Here is a 14,574-nt window from a genome sequence, read left to right as displayed (position 1 = left end):
CCAAACATACCCTATAGTGCTTGGGGACTACTCCCAAATCTATATTCAGAGATTATTCTTGGTGATCAAGGAACATGAGATGCTCAGGGCTTACTCTTGGTTCTTCACTCAGGGGTTACACCTGACAAGGCTTTGGAGACCATATGAGTTGCTGGGGATTAAACCTAGGCCAGCTATGTGAGAAGTAGTGCCCTATGCACTGTACTAACTCTCTGGTCCTGAATTTCAACTTTTTAGCATCCTTTAGGGTTTGCTCTTACACATTTTTAAATCAGACTGTAAAGAGACCCCGGGGGTCAGAGATGCAGGCCCTGCATGCTTCAATACCCCAAATTTGATCCCAGGAACCACATGTGGCTGTGACAGCAGCATCACTGGAGCAGGACAGCTATATCACTGAATACTGAATTATCCAGCCTCCATCCAGACCTGAGCACAGCTTGGGAAACTCCATCTCAAAGAATACAAAAAAGAAATTCTAGACTCCTCAGTTCCCTAATGACACTAAAACTGCATTCAGTCTGCTTTATGTATCCCAATTGCGTCTACATTATTTGTGCAAAGTGAAGATAACCCTGACAGGATTTGGATGATTTAAATAACTTCAGACATAGGCATGATGTAGTTCTTCAAGTGTATCCTTTCAAATCATCAAAAAAAATATTTACAAGCATGTAACTACCCTCAGAGAAACTACTATTTCAAAAGTTCCCAGCACATGGGTTTATAAGTAGATAATGGTTTCCACAAGTGGGTTTAAGAAACCAGGTTTTGAAAGTTCACCTTTTAAAGAACTTTTGGCTTTATTTTCCCTAAACTCTGAGACTAAATAATTTCAACTCAAATATGGTCTCATTCTAAGAGGTCTGTCAATCTTGGGGTTTGACAGAATGGGGCTCCTTTTATTGAGTGTGGAGAAAGATGCTCGGGTAGAGATCATTTTAAAACGTTGGCTAACACTTCAGTCCTCCACAGTTGGGAAACTGACACTAACATTTGCACAGAAGGAAATTCAGAGCCACTTCTGCTTATATTGGGGTGAAGGTCCTGTCTCACATCTTCAGAAGAGCTGGTCCAGTGTGGGCTCATTGTCTGTACTCCAACCCATACCCAACAGTCTGGCACCCACAGCTATTCCCTGTGTGCTGGAGTAGATTGAGGAAATGAAATAAGGTTTTGTTTGAAGTTAGGAACCTTACTGGGCACTTGGCATCCTGGAAGAGCTAACCTATATCCTTACATACTGAACTGAAGCCGAAGTTCCCAAACTTAATGGTATATGAACCACTTTACAGAGAAAAACATGACTGTGTTCCCTGAAACTGTACCTTCTTTAAGTGAACAAACAGAAAATACCCCTTCAGTTGCACCCCAGGCTATTGCCACCATTCCTGTATTGTTTTGATGTCCCATGTTCCCAGTGATCACAATAGTGGGGTAGTATTTATGTCTTTGGGAAACAATAATAAAGTATTCTAGAAATCCAGCAGACACGAAGGAAAATCATATGTCAGAGAAGCATTCATGGCAGAGTGAGCTTGGACCCAGGATTCTAGTTTGGCTTTGGGCCCATTTATCCAAACCCTGCAGAGGCAGAGAAACACTAAGCAGTCTTCCGTCTAATATGGCAGTTCCTTTCATTGGTGATGCTGAGAATGTATCTGATTAGAGGAAAGCTGCAAATCAATGGTTAAATATATAGCAGTCCTCCTTCAACATGTAGCCTTGTATCAAACCAAAAACAATTAAGCTGTTTTATAATAAAAGGAGATTATGTTAATATCGCCTACCTGGCTCAGCCCCAAATCATCCATCAGTATTCTGCTTTGCTCCAGCTCACTGTCATGATGTTGGTGCAAAAATAGGCTGGAGATGGGAGTCGATGCGGAGCAAATTATGCGCACCTGAAATAGAAGGACAGTGTGATGCCTCCCACTCCACAAGTTGGTTGAAGTTAGGAACAAATCTCTTACAAAATAAAAATCCATTTGTCATAACAAGGGGCTTGAACTTGCTTTTGAAATGCATCTTCCTTTCCCCCTAATATTTTGTGTCTCTTTCAAGATATTTTTTTTAAGTGCACAGTGCTCTTAAAAAATATTTCCACCCGTGGCCAAAGAGATAGCACAGCAGTAGGGCATTTGCCTTACATGCAGAAGAGCCAGGACAGGTGGTAGTTTGAATCATGGCATCCCATATGGTCCCCCGAGCCTGCCAGGAGTGATTTCTGAGCGTAGAGCCTGAGCACTGCCGGATGTGACCCAAAAAAACAAAAACAAAAAATATTTTTTTTCCACCCAACTTAGACTATTATGTCAGGAAGGGAGTGTTGGTTTTTGGATCACATTAGACTTAGAGAGGCCTCAGCTCACAATTCCAATACAGATCTTCAGTCTCCAAATCTAAACTGCAGGCTGCTGTTTAGTTTTGTGTGTTTGTTTGGTTGGGGGGTCACACCCAGTGGTGCTCAGGGTTTATTTCTAGCTCTGCACTCAAGAATACTCCTGGAGGGTGAGGTTCGGAGAATCATATAGGGTGCTAAGGATTGAACTAGTGTCAGCCACCTGCAAGATAAACTCCCTATATGCTGTGTTATTGTTCCAGCTCCATAGGCTGCTGTGTGAACTGAAGAGGTGACCACTAAATGCGCCTTATGACTGGAACTCTCATTATCCTGAGTTTCCAGAACATAAGTCCACACAGATTGATGGTTTCTTGATAATTTCAGAGAGTGCATACATGATTACAATCTGGAAAAGGCTTCTACAGTACTACCCATATCTACTAGTTCAAGTATAAGAGACTCACTTTGATGTTTAAAAGTCTTTCATTTGTTTTCAGGATTCACAGCTATCCTTTAAAAATCATTAAATATGCCAACTCTTTAAAGCAATCTATTGCCATTCAAAATTATATTTTTCCATATCCAAATGACCTCCTCATATAAATTCTTCTAATCATAAATGACATTTAAAATTCTGATAAGAATATCCTTGTATCATAAATTCCCATCAGTACATTCTAGAAGTCTATTTAATGCTCCCAATTTCTGAAATAAGATCATTTTGACTACTCTGTCAAAAAAGATCATAAATTCTAAATATGTGATTTAGCAAAAGTAAATGTTAGGAGAACTGGTCTGATATTCAATCATGATGCAGATAAATCTTTTATTCTTTAATTAAGAAATGAAAGGGGCTGATGATGAGGGAGAATTGGGAGAAGACATGCTCAGCATGTGGGAGGCCCTGAGTTTGCTTCCTGGTACCTCAGGGTCCCTCAGCCTAAGCACTGTGAGTTGTGACTCCTCTAAAAATAAAAGTATAGAAATCAGTTCAGCAACTTAAAAAAATAAAGTAAGGGGACTGAATAATAATACAGTGGGTAATGCACTTGCCTTGCAAGTGAAAGACCTGGGATCGGTCCCTGGCATCCCATCCGGTCCCCCTGAGCACTACAAGGAGTAATTCTATAGGTAAATTCAGGAGTAACCCCTGAACAGGTGTGATCCACCCCCCCCCCCGCCAAATGAAACAGTAGGGGCTAGAGCGGTGGTGCAAGTGGTGGGGCTTTTGCCTTGCATGCGCTAACCTAGGACAGACCTCGGTTCTCCGGGCATTCCATATGGTCCCCCAAGCCAGGAGTGATTTCTTAACGCATAGCCAGGAGTAACCCCTGAGCATCATAAGGTGTGGCCCAAAAAGCAGCAATAAACAAACAAAAAAAGAAAGAAAGAAAAAGTAGAGGTGAGGTGGCATTAGGGGGCAGGGATAAGAGTTGAGGAACATGAACTTTCTTTAAGAAAGTTCTGAACTGAAAGGTTAAAAATTGCTCAACTCTACTCTTAAAAGCTGCCTCTGAAAGTCCCTTCAAGGCTTCCTTCCTGGAGTCTCAAGCCTCCACACTAAGCGTACCACTCCTCATGTTCCCTCTATTCTGAGGATTGTGAAATTAGATCTGGGCAAGAGACACAGGAAGAGACCATGAGTGAGTGGGAGGCACGCAGAATCCTTCCTGCAATATAGCCTGGTAGGACTTTTAACCCTACGCTGTTAAGTCAGTCACTGTTCTCTCCATGTTTATAAGAAGCAGTGAGGGGGTCAGGATACCTTTGGGTTCTGCACCTCATCCCTGTTCCTCATCGGCTGGACTGGGAGTGGGCGGGCTCTTGAATCTGGATCTCACAAGGCCTCCTAAGCACCTTTACCTATGCCCAGTCCCATTCCCGCCAAAACCAATGAATACTCATTTTTAGGAAGGGGGAGTTTGGGGTGGAAGTACAGGGGGTAAAATGCCCATGAAATTCTGTGGTGTGGCGGCCCTTGTCAAAAACAAGGTTCCTAACCCCTGCAGATATACCAAACTCTCCTCTTAGAAAGCAGTGATGACTTTATGTAAGTACTATGGACTCTGGATTAATTTTCTCCAATGTTCCATAAAAGTTGGCCCTATATCTAGCTTTATTCATCACTACACTTCTAGCATTTAGCACTGTGCTGAGAATGATAAAGGACCCGAATGAAGGAATACATGAACTATTTAAAATTTCACCTCCTCCTCTCAACAGATTCTGGTCCTTCTCTTTCATGTCATCTAATTAGAAACTCTATTTCTACTTTTGTTGTTTTGGGGCCAGAAACTGGCAATGTTCTGGAGTTACTCCTAGCTCTGCACTCAGAAATCACTCCTGGCAGGCTTGGGGGACTATATGGGATGCCAGGAATCAAATCCAGGCTGGCTGCATGCAAAGCAAATGCCTTTCTTGCTGTACTATTGCTCCGGCACCTTTCCACTCTTTCTTTTGTGTTGACCCGTTATACCTGTTTTTCACAGAGAAAACTTGTTCTAAGTCCTTTAAATACTCATTTAATCTTCAAAACAATTATATGAAATAAGTGCCGTGATTACCACTGATTACCATGATTACAGAAGGCAACTGGAGGTACGAAATTAAGGTTCTGGCTTAGGGTACATTCCTTAACACACAGTTCTACTATCTTTGATGGAAGGGCAAGGACTCTGCAATTCAAGTTAAAACACATGAATGAAAAAACCCAAACGAGAAGATAGCACAATACTAATTACGAGGGTTTGGGGGCCAAAGCTTCAAAATTAAGGAGGGCTCTTTGACAAACATAATCAACATGTATGTATCCGGCCTGCTCACTCTGCTCCCAAAAGAGATATAACCAAGCTGTGAAAAAGGATCAGTACACTGGTCACGCAGCTGCAAGCTGGCAATCTCGGGAGGAGAAAGTGAGTCAGTTTTCCACCTGCTCAAGCCACGCCAGGTGCTCCCATCATCCACAGTCACCACTTTGCTTACGGCCCTACTACACCACTCATCTAGAGCTCTGCAGTTTGACCAAAACTCCAGGGATGCTGCTATTTGGGGTGAAATCACCAGAAAATTTTTGCAGTGAATGCAGGTACCCTCTCCATATTCTTTGTGAATATAGCTGAAAAACCCTGGTAGCCCAGAAAAAGCTGCAGTATCAGCAACAGTGCTTGGAATTCCTAGACCAAGGAATTCCAGAAAGGTAGCCATGTGACAAATCTAATTTTTTAAATAGTTATCATCATAGGAACATACCAACTTAGACATGAATGTGTATATGAAGTCACCTACTGTTCAGAAATAAACTAACAGAATAATCAACTAGCACAAGAGTTTACTAAATCTTCTAACAATGACTTAATGACCTCATTGCAAGATGCAGTCATTTTCACAAATTTTCTTATTGAAGTTTTTTATTTTTTTGAGTCCCACCCAGCAGCACTCAGCGGTAACTCCTGGCTCTATGCTCAGAAATCACTCCTGACAGGCTCAGGAGACCATATGGGATGCTGGGATTCGAACTACCATCCTTCTTCATGCAAGGCAAATGCCCTACTTCCATGCTATCTCTCCAGCCCTCTCTTTTTTTCTTTTTTTATAATTTGATTCCCATTTACCTGGAAACAAATGTATTATGATCAGCCATGTCAACTATGTGATATATGGTCTTTAAACAAAGTAATTTATATTTTAAAAAGGAGGGCTCTGGGGCCAGAGAGATAGCATGGAGGTAAGGTGTTTGCTTTACATGCTGAAGGATGGTGGTTCAAATCCCGGCATCCCATATGGTTTCCTGAGCCTGCCAGGAGCGATTTCTGGGCATAGAGCCAGGAGTAACCCCAAGCGCTGCCGGGAGTGACCCAAAAACCAAAAAAATTTAAAAAAGGAGGGCTCTTTAGCCATTATTCAGCATTCGAATAATTAATATGTAAGCAATATTTATTGAGTACTCAATATAGAAATGGCAGTTAAAGATCATGGTAAATAAAACACATATGCCTATTGAATAATGGAATCATTAGTGTTGCAAAATGTCTTTTTTTTTCCTTTGGTTTTTAGGCCACACTCAATGCTGCTCAGGGGTTACTCCTGGCTATGAGTACTCTGGCCCCTCAGAATGTCTTAAGATAGTTTTATGTGGAGCTGGAGCAGTAAGGCATCTGCCTTGCCCAAGCTAGCCTAGGATAGACTGCGGTTCGATCCCCTGGTGCCCCATATGGTCCTCCAAGCCAGGAGCGATTTCTGAGCACAGAGCCAGGCGTAATCCCTGAGTGTCACAGGGTGTAGCCCAAAGAGAAAAAAAAAAAGTTTTATGTGTCTCCTACAAGTACTTAAACTGCTGAAGTACTTCTTTAAGTACATTTTTGTGCCACATGTTATTCTCAAAAATTAACTTGTTTTCCACTTAAGAACTCTGCCTCACCTCTGGAAGCTCACCACAAAGAGTGATGAATTTAGTTAGAGAAAGAACTACAATTTGAACTGTCCTAATATTGAGAATGTATGAGGGAAATGTAGAGCCTGTTTAGAGTACAGGCGGGGGTCGGGTGGGGAGGAGGGAGACTTGGGACATTGGTGATGGGAATGTTGCACTGGTGATGGGTGGTGTTCTTTACATGACTGAAACCCAAACACAATCATGTATGTAATCAAGGTATTTAAATAAAATAATAAAAAAAAGAACTCTGCCAAATTTGCAAACTGAGAAGAAACTGAGACCCAGAGAAGTGATATGAATAGTAGAGTTTGATTCCAGTCCAAACAATGTGGATAGAATACAGAGCAAAATACTTAATTTTGAGAAAATAAGTAAGGTTCTCGGGGCTAGAGAGATAGCATGGAGGTAGGGAGTTTGCCTTGCATGCAGAAGGATGGTGGTTTGAATCCCGGTATCCCATATGGTCCCTCGAGCCTGCCAGGAGCGATTTTTGAATGTAGAGCCAGGAAGTAATCCCTGAGTGCTGCCGAGAATGAACCAAACCTCCCCCCCAAAAAAAGGAAAAAAAAAAGAGAAAATAAGTAAGGTTCTTACCTTAAAGTCATAAAGGTTATCAACAAGAGTTATAAATCTTCGAGCTTGAGTCCTCTTTGCCAGAGTAAACTGTGGAATGTTTCGTAATATCAATGTATCAAAATTCTTTGATAATTCCAAATAATCACTGGCTCCAAGTGGCTGTCATTAAAATGAAATAAAGAACAGAACATTAGGGTCGGAGAGATAGCAAAGTGGTAGGGCAATTGCCTGGCATGTGGCTAACCTGGGAGGGACCCGGTTGACTCCCAGCATCCCTATGGTCCCCAAGCCTGCCAGAGGTGACTCCTGAGCGCAGAGCCAGGAGCAACCCTGAGCACCGATGGGTGTGGCCCCAAAACAAAACATAACAAAATAAACAAACAAAAAAAGAGTTGGTTCTGGTTGCCTTTGGATTCATTATAACATGAAAACTTTACCTTGTCGTGCTAGAATAATGACCAGAACAAGTAGGTATTTTCATAACAGGTTTAGGATAGAGAAAATAAAATATTAAGAGTATATAAATGAGGTGAGAAGAAAAAAAAAGTATATAAATAGGGCCCGGAGAGATAGCACAGCCATGTTTGCCTTGCAAGCAGCCGATCCAGGACCTAAGGTGGTTGGTTCGAATCCCGGTGTCCCATATGGTCCCCTGTGCCTGCCAGGAGCTATTTCTGAGCAAGACAGCCAGGTGTAACCCCTGAGCACCGCCAGGTGTGACCCAAAAACCAAAAAAAAAAAAAAAAAAAGAGTATATAAATAAAAGTAGGCAAGACCAGAACAAAATATTGTGAGAGTGAAAGACTTTCTTTGCACTTCAGTTGGTATTTTATAGACCTCATCTTAAGTTTGATCTCCAGGTACCAGAGTGATAGGACAGCGGGTTGGCATTTGCATTGTACAAGGCTAACCCAGGTTGGATCCTCAACATTCCATATGGTCCCCTGAGCTTTCCAGGATTTATTTCTGAGCACAGAGCCAGGAGTAACTTCTGAGCACCACCAGGTGTGGTCCAAAAACAAAATAATGTTTTTAGTCTCTAGTATTTTTATTTTTAGGAAATAACTTAAAAACAACAAATTCTTCTTTTGAATCAACTGCTAATCATCATAACTGGTCATCTTATAATAGCATACTAAATAATAAGCTACCATTTTGAAATAAAGACTACGCTTTGGTATCAAAACTATCCAAAATTCTTTTTATTTCAATTGAGGAACATTAGTCATGTGCAAAGTACAAACACTGCTGACCTCCACCAGTAGTAAGTGGCTCCTCACTATTAGGGGAGTCTTATGGGTCAAAAATTTTCTCATAAAAGTGTCATCTCCAGATGTAAAGTGTTTGTCCCTGAAAGGTGAACTGAACTCATGAAAATAATAAAAATTGTCAATAAGCAATTCTGTGGAATCAGAAACAATGCCAGGAAATGTAACCTTCATTCATTTTAGGTTGTATGCAGACAACTTTATCCTGTGAATGGGGATCAAGGGTGTCTCTGACCCTACTAGACTGGTGAGTAGGAGTTTCTTCAAGGTCCCTCTGAAAGCTCCTGGTAGCCACAGCCAGTCCTAACACAAAAGCAGATGAGCCTCTTCAATTTCTTGATAAACCTATGAAAACTTTTCCTTGAATGCCTCCCTCACTTACAAGTATGCCTGCAGCCTAGTCTGATATGAATTAGAGACATGAGTTGAGAGTAGCTAGAGCAAAGGGTTTAAGCCAGTATTTCCAAGTGTGTGATATTACCTGGCTGGAAGATGCTAGAGTAATACCAGTGGTAGTAGTAGCCTTTCATACAATGGGATTTGGGAGAAGACATGACTTTTTTGTTTGTGTGTTTTGGGGGGCCACACCAACAGTTCTCAGGGGTTACTCCTGGCTCTGCTCTCTGAAATCACCCCTGGCAGGCTTGGGGGACCATACAGGATGCTGGGAATAGAACAGAAGTCAGCTGCGTGCAAGGCAAACGCCCTACTGCTCTGCTATCACTGTGGTCCCCCTTTTTTGTTTTGGTTTGGTTTTGGGCCACACCCGCAGTGCTCAAGGATTACTTCTGGCTCTGCACTCAGAAATTACACCTGGTGGGTCCGGAGGACCATATGGGATGTTGGAAATCGAAACTGGGTCGGTCCCGTGTTGGCCACGTGCAAGGCAAACGCCCTGCCACTGTGCTATCTCTCTGGCCCCGTCACTCCAGCCCCTTGATGTCTTTTTATAATATCTTTTTTTTGGGGGGGAGGTTAGGTCACACCTGGTGACGCTCAGGCATTACTCCTGGCTCTGCGCTCAGAAATCACTCATGGCTTGGGGGACCATGTGGGATGCCGGGGATTGAACCACTGTCCTTACTAGGCTAGCTTTCTCCAGGCAGAAGCCTAACCGCTTGCACCACCACTCCAGTCCCTTTTTATAATATCTTTATTTAAGCATCATGATTACAAACATGTTTGTAATTGGGTTTCACTTATAAAAGTGAATACCCCCCTTCACCAGTGCAACATTCCCACCACCAATGCCCCCATCTCCTTCCTCCTGCACCCCTGCCAGTATACAAGAAAGGCATTCTTTTTTATTTTATTTATTTATTTATTTATTTATTTATTTATTTTGGTTTTTCGGGCCACACCCATTTGATGCTCAGGAGTTACTCCTGGCTAAGCGCTCAGAAATTTCCCCTGGCTTGGGAGGACCATATGGGATGCCAGGGGATCAAACCGCGGTCCTTCCTTGGCTAGCGCTTGCAAGGCAGACACCTTACCTCTAGCACCACCTCGCCAGCCCCAAGACAGGCATTCTATTTCTCTCATTCACTACCATTGTCATAATAGTTGTTAGTGTAGTTATTTCTCTAACTGTACTCACCACTCTTTGAGGTAAGCTTAATATCACGGGCGGTTATTCCAGCCCTCATTGTCTCTGGCTATTAATACAATAATGTCTTTTTCTTAAATCACACAGATGAGTGAGACTATTCTGTGTCTATCTCACTCCTGACTTATTTCACTCAGCACAATAGTTTCCAAGGACATGACTTTTTGCTTGTTTGCTTAACGAAGGTACGTTTCTAATGGAATTTCGAATGATTTCTCTCACCCGTAGGGCCTGAAAAAGCAAATAATATGCCAAATAAGGTTAGGAACCCATGGCCAAGCTGTGTTTAAATTTTTAGTCTGTTATTTTCTAACTCTGCACCTTTGACAAGTTATGTCACTTTGTTCCTTAGTTTTTCCACCTGTGAATGAGGATTTGATTCCCAAAACACAATATTGTGAGGATTAAGTGAAATTTGTAAAGCATTTGGCACAGTGCATACACTAGCATTCAAATCATTCTGGTGGCTATTTCTATTTTTTTGAGCTCAAATAACTGGGCTGGTACAAATCATTTACGTCCTTTACAAAGGATAGAAGATGAATCATTCTCAATGAGACCACTTAGTTCTGGGGAGTACTGACTACATCCCAAGTCCTAAACCAGCTTCTGTGTATCATCTGTCCTCAGAATCACAGCAGGAACCAGCAGGGCTGTGGGGTCTCTTGAAATAAAAGTAAGTCCCTTAGGGGGAGAGGGGAGGTCAGAAACAGTGACTTCATGTAAAAGCAAAAAAGTTAACTCATGAGACCTTTAGGCTCTGAAGTTGATACACTACTTGCTGGAGATCTATTAGAATGTAGTATCTCATCTTTGTAAATCAGAAAATATGTGTAAAACATGTATAACCTCATTTTAGGGATGCAGCTATGTATAATTAAGCTCACTGTGCATGGATGTGATTTCCATCAGTATAACTCCATGCCCAGGGAAAATCATTATCAGAAGTGCACTGAAGTGCCTAGGGCAACTGAAAATCAGAATCCTGCCCACTCAGCTGTTTTTACAAATTATATACCTTTGTTAATAGATTCTGCATTTGCCATTATATTAGCAAATATCCCATCCTTTCATATCCCTAAAAATAATTATGCATTTATGATCCACATAGAGAAAACTAAGCTTAATGTCTCTCTTTAAAAGCAACAGTCACTGGGGGAAGCAGGGAGTTACTCTTAAGTGGACTCACAGTTTCAGTCTAGAATGATAAAAATGTTCTGGATATAATAATATGGTACTGTTCCTTTTTGCATAGGCACATAAAAATGGGGAAATCTGATGTATAGAAGGAAGTTCTTACCTAATAGGAATAAGAACCCATAAATTTTGGGGCTGGAGCAATAGTGCAGTGGTAGGGCATTTGCCTTGCACATGGCTGACCCAGAATGGACCTGGGTTCAATTCCCAGCATCCCATATGGCTCCCAAAGCCAGGAGCGATTTCTGAGTGCATAGTCAGGAGTACCCCTGAGCATCACCAGGTGTGACCCAAAAACAAAACAAAAGAAGAACCCATAAATTTTATAGTGCAGAAGTGCCTCCCACCCTGAATATTAGTCATGGGGACTTGACTTAGGCCTCAATCAATTGGACATCACCATTGGACTGTCCACCCCAAACCCTGGATCCCAACATTAGAACTGGCATAGTTTCCTGCACCAGCACCAGGAATCAAAACCCCTCCCCCTGGGGGGCAGCCCTAATATCACTCTCACACCAGGTTGCTTCAGGGTAGGTTCATACAACACCCTGACAACAATGAAACAACAACAACTCAATATAAGGGTGGGTTGTCTTATCTCACCACTTAATAATGAGATGAAATCAGAAGACAGTCCATCCAAAGATCTGTGCAAAAACCAAGTTCTCTAATTACAGAAGATTGATCATGACAATCACAACTGAGCAGAACTTTTCCTGGGGCCATATAAAAAGACTTTAGCCTAGTCTTCATCCTTGGACCTGTGCAAAAACCAAGATCTCTAATTACAGAAGACTGACTTTGACAACCATAACTAAACAGAACTTCTCCTGGGACCATAAAGACCTTGGGGTTGGACAACCAACATGCCTGTAGCCTGTAGGTGGTCTTATAACAGTATGCTTTATGGATGGATACACCCTGTACCTCTTAGGCCAAGGAAATTTGCTTTCTAATTTCTCCAATGTTTACTGTGCCAATCAAAAAAAAAATCTTGCCATACCTGCTTCTCCTTTTTTATTTTTATTTTTTATATATCTTCTAGATAGAGGCTCCTGCCTTTATCATATCTTAGAACTCATTTTGGTTGGCCTTGTATTAATATATCCTTCTACAAATTGAAAAAAGAAAAATAATTGGATGGGATCCAGGGGCCAAGTGGTCTCAGGAACATTGACTTAAAAAAAAAAGTCAGATCTAAATTCCCAAGCCAAAGTCAACAATAATAGAATCAAGAGACCCAAACTTAGAACAAGCTAAACACAAAATGGACCTGCTACACTAGTAGTCCAGGGGGCTAAGTGTGGAGGTGTGGGATGAATGTTGGAAATTATGGTGGAGGGAGGTCAACACTGGTGGTCAGAATAGGCCTAAATTTACTGTCACTATATGCCTGAAATACAACTGTGAAAGACTTGTAATTCACAATGATCTCAATAAAATTAAAAAAATATGTTCTGGATATGAATACAGTAGTGATAGCTACAGCCATATGCTTAAAAACTGCCAACATAATAAAACATATATATATCTTTTGTTTGTTTTATTGGGCCACACCTGGCAGTGCTCAAAAATTCCTGGCTCTTCCTTCAGAAATCACTTTTGGCAGTATTCAGAGGACCATACTGGATGCTGGGTTGGATATATGCAAGGCAAATACTTTACCCACTGTGCTATCACTCAGTCCCTATCTATTATATTTCTCATTACCAAAAAAGGAGAAAAGATTATTTGAGTGCTCACTTTGGCAGCATGTATACTAAAATTTGAGCTATACTGAAATTAGCATAGTCCTTGCTTGCACAAGGATGGCACACAAATTCATAAAGAGTTCCATATAATTTGAAAGAAGGTAAAGTGATATGCATGATATTCTATCAGCAACAGTTCTGTAAACTACATGCCTGAAGGAAAAATAAAGAATGCCTGGGGCCGGGCGGTGGCGCTAGAGGTAAGGTGCCTGCCTTGCCAGCGCTAGCCTTGGACGGACCGCGGTTCGATCCCCCGGTGTCCCATATGGTCCCCCAAACCAGGAGCGACTTCTGAGCGCATAGCCAGGAGTAACCCCTGAGCATCACTGGGTGTGGCCCAAAAACCAAAAAAAAAAAAAGAATGCCTATCAAAAAGGCAGGCTGGAAATGGGAAGGAAAATGGGGACAATGGTGGAGAGAAGTGGACCATGTTGAAGGAACTAATGTTGAAATATTGTACTCTTGAAATTCAATCAGGAATAACTTTATAATTTATGGTGAGTCGATAAAGAAAAAAAAAGACTACTAGTTGAAAGGGAAATTCCAATTTGGCTATGGAGTGCAATATTGCCTTTAAAAAAAACTATAAACAAAAAGAATAAGATGTACTAAATCTTTTCTCAAAAAAAGTTTCAATAAGATTAAGATATGAAGATTTTTTTTGTTCAAAGCAGTTCTTTAAGGAGATTTTCTTCAGAGAGACAGAGAGAGAAGGGAGAGAGAAAGAGAAGAGAGAGGGAGAGAGAAAGAGAAGAGAGAGGGGCTGGAGAGATAGCATGGAGGTAAGGCGTTTACCTTTCATGCAGGAGGTCATCAGTTCAAATCCCGGTGCCCATATGGTCCCCCGTGCCTGCCAGGAGCAATTTCTGAGCCTGGAGCCAGGAATAACCCCTGAGCACTGCCGGGTGTGACCCAAAAACCAAAAAAAAAAAAAAAAAAAAAAGAAAGAAAGAGGAGAGAGAGAGAGAGAGAGAGAGAGAGAGAGAGAGAGAGAGAGAGAGAGAGAGAGAGAGAGAGAATGGGGACATTGGTGGCAGGAAATGTGCACTGGTGAAGGTTATTGTACATTATATGACTGTAACAATCATGAACAACTTTATGTGTGAAAAAAACAACAACCCTATATTATGAACAGGGTGTTTAAATAAAAAATAATAGCAAAAAATATATATAACTTTTTTATTTTTGGGCCACACCCAGTGACACTCGGGTTACTCCTGACTATGCGCTCACAAATTGCTCCTGGCTTGGGGGACCATATGGGCCGCTGGGGGATAGGCTAGCGCTGACAAGGTAGATACCTTACCTCTAGCACCACTATGCTCTGGTATGGGGCCTCCCCAAACCCCATACCTGGCAAGAGCTGGTCTCCAGAATCAAAGAGGAAACTGGAAGTC

At 41.7% G+C, this 14,574-nt stretch overlaps 1 protein-coding gene and 1 non-coding gene across 2 annotated transcripts in view; one reads left to right on the top strand and one right to left on the bottom strand.

Moving 5' to 3' along the window:
* Positions 1-14,574, bottom strand: part of AFG1L (AFG1 like ATPase) — a 249,257-nt gene that overhangs the window by 1,126 nt on the left and 233,557 nt on the right. The window contains exons 11-12 of the mRNA XM_049771195.1: positions 7,371-7,511; positions 1,791-1,904 (exon numbers count right to left, since the gene is read on the bottom strand). Of these exons, the coding sequence (XP_049627152.1) occupies positions 1,791-1,904; positions 7,371-7,511 (255 nt within the window). The remainder of the gene's footprint in view (positions 1-1,790; positions 1,905-7,370; positions 7,512-14,574) is intronic.
* On the top strand, positions 13,162-13,269 carry LOC126007650 (U6 spliceosomal RNA). Its single transcript, XR_007495157.1, has one exon. It is a non-coding gene; the product is annotated as a U6 spliceosomal RNA (small nuclear RNA).

This window comes from Suncus etruscus, chromosome 4 (genome assembly GCF_024139225.1).
Source record: "Suncus etruscus isolate mSunEtr1 chromosome 4, mSunEtr1.pri.cur, whole genome shotgun sequence".
Classification (NCBI taxonomy): domain Eukaryota; kingdom Metazoa; phylum Chordata; class Mammalia; order Eulipotyphla; family Soricidae; genus Suncus; species Suncus etruscus.
This window is presented reverse-complemented; position numbering and strand designations above follow the sequence as displayed.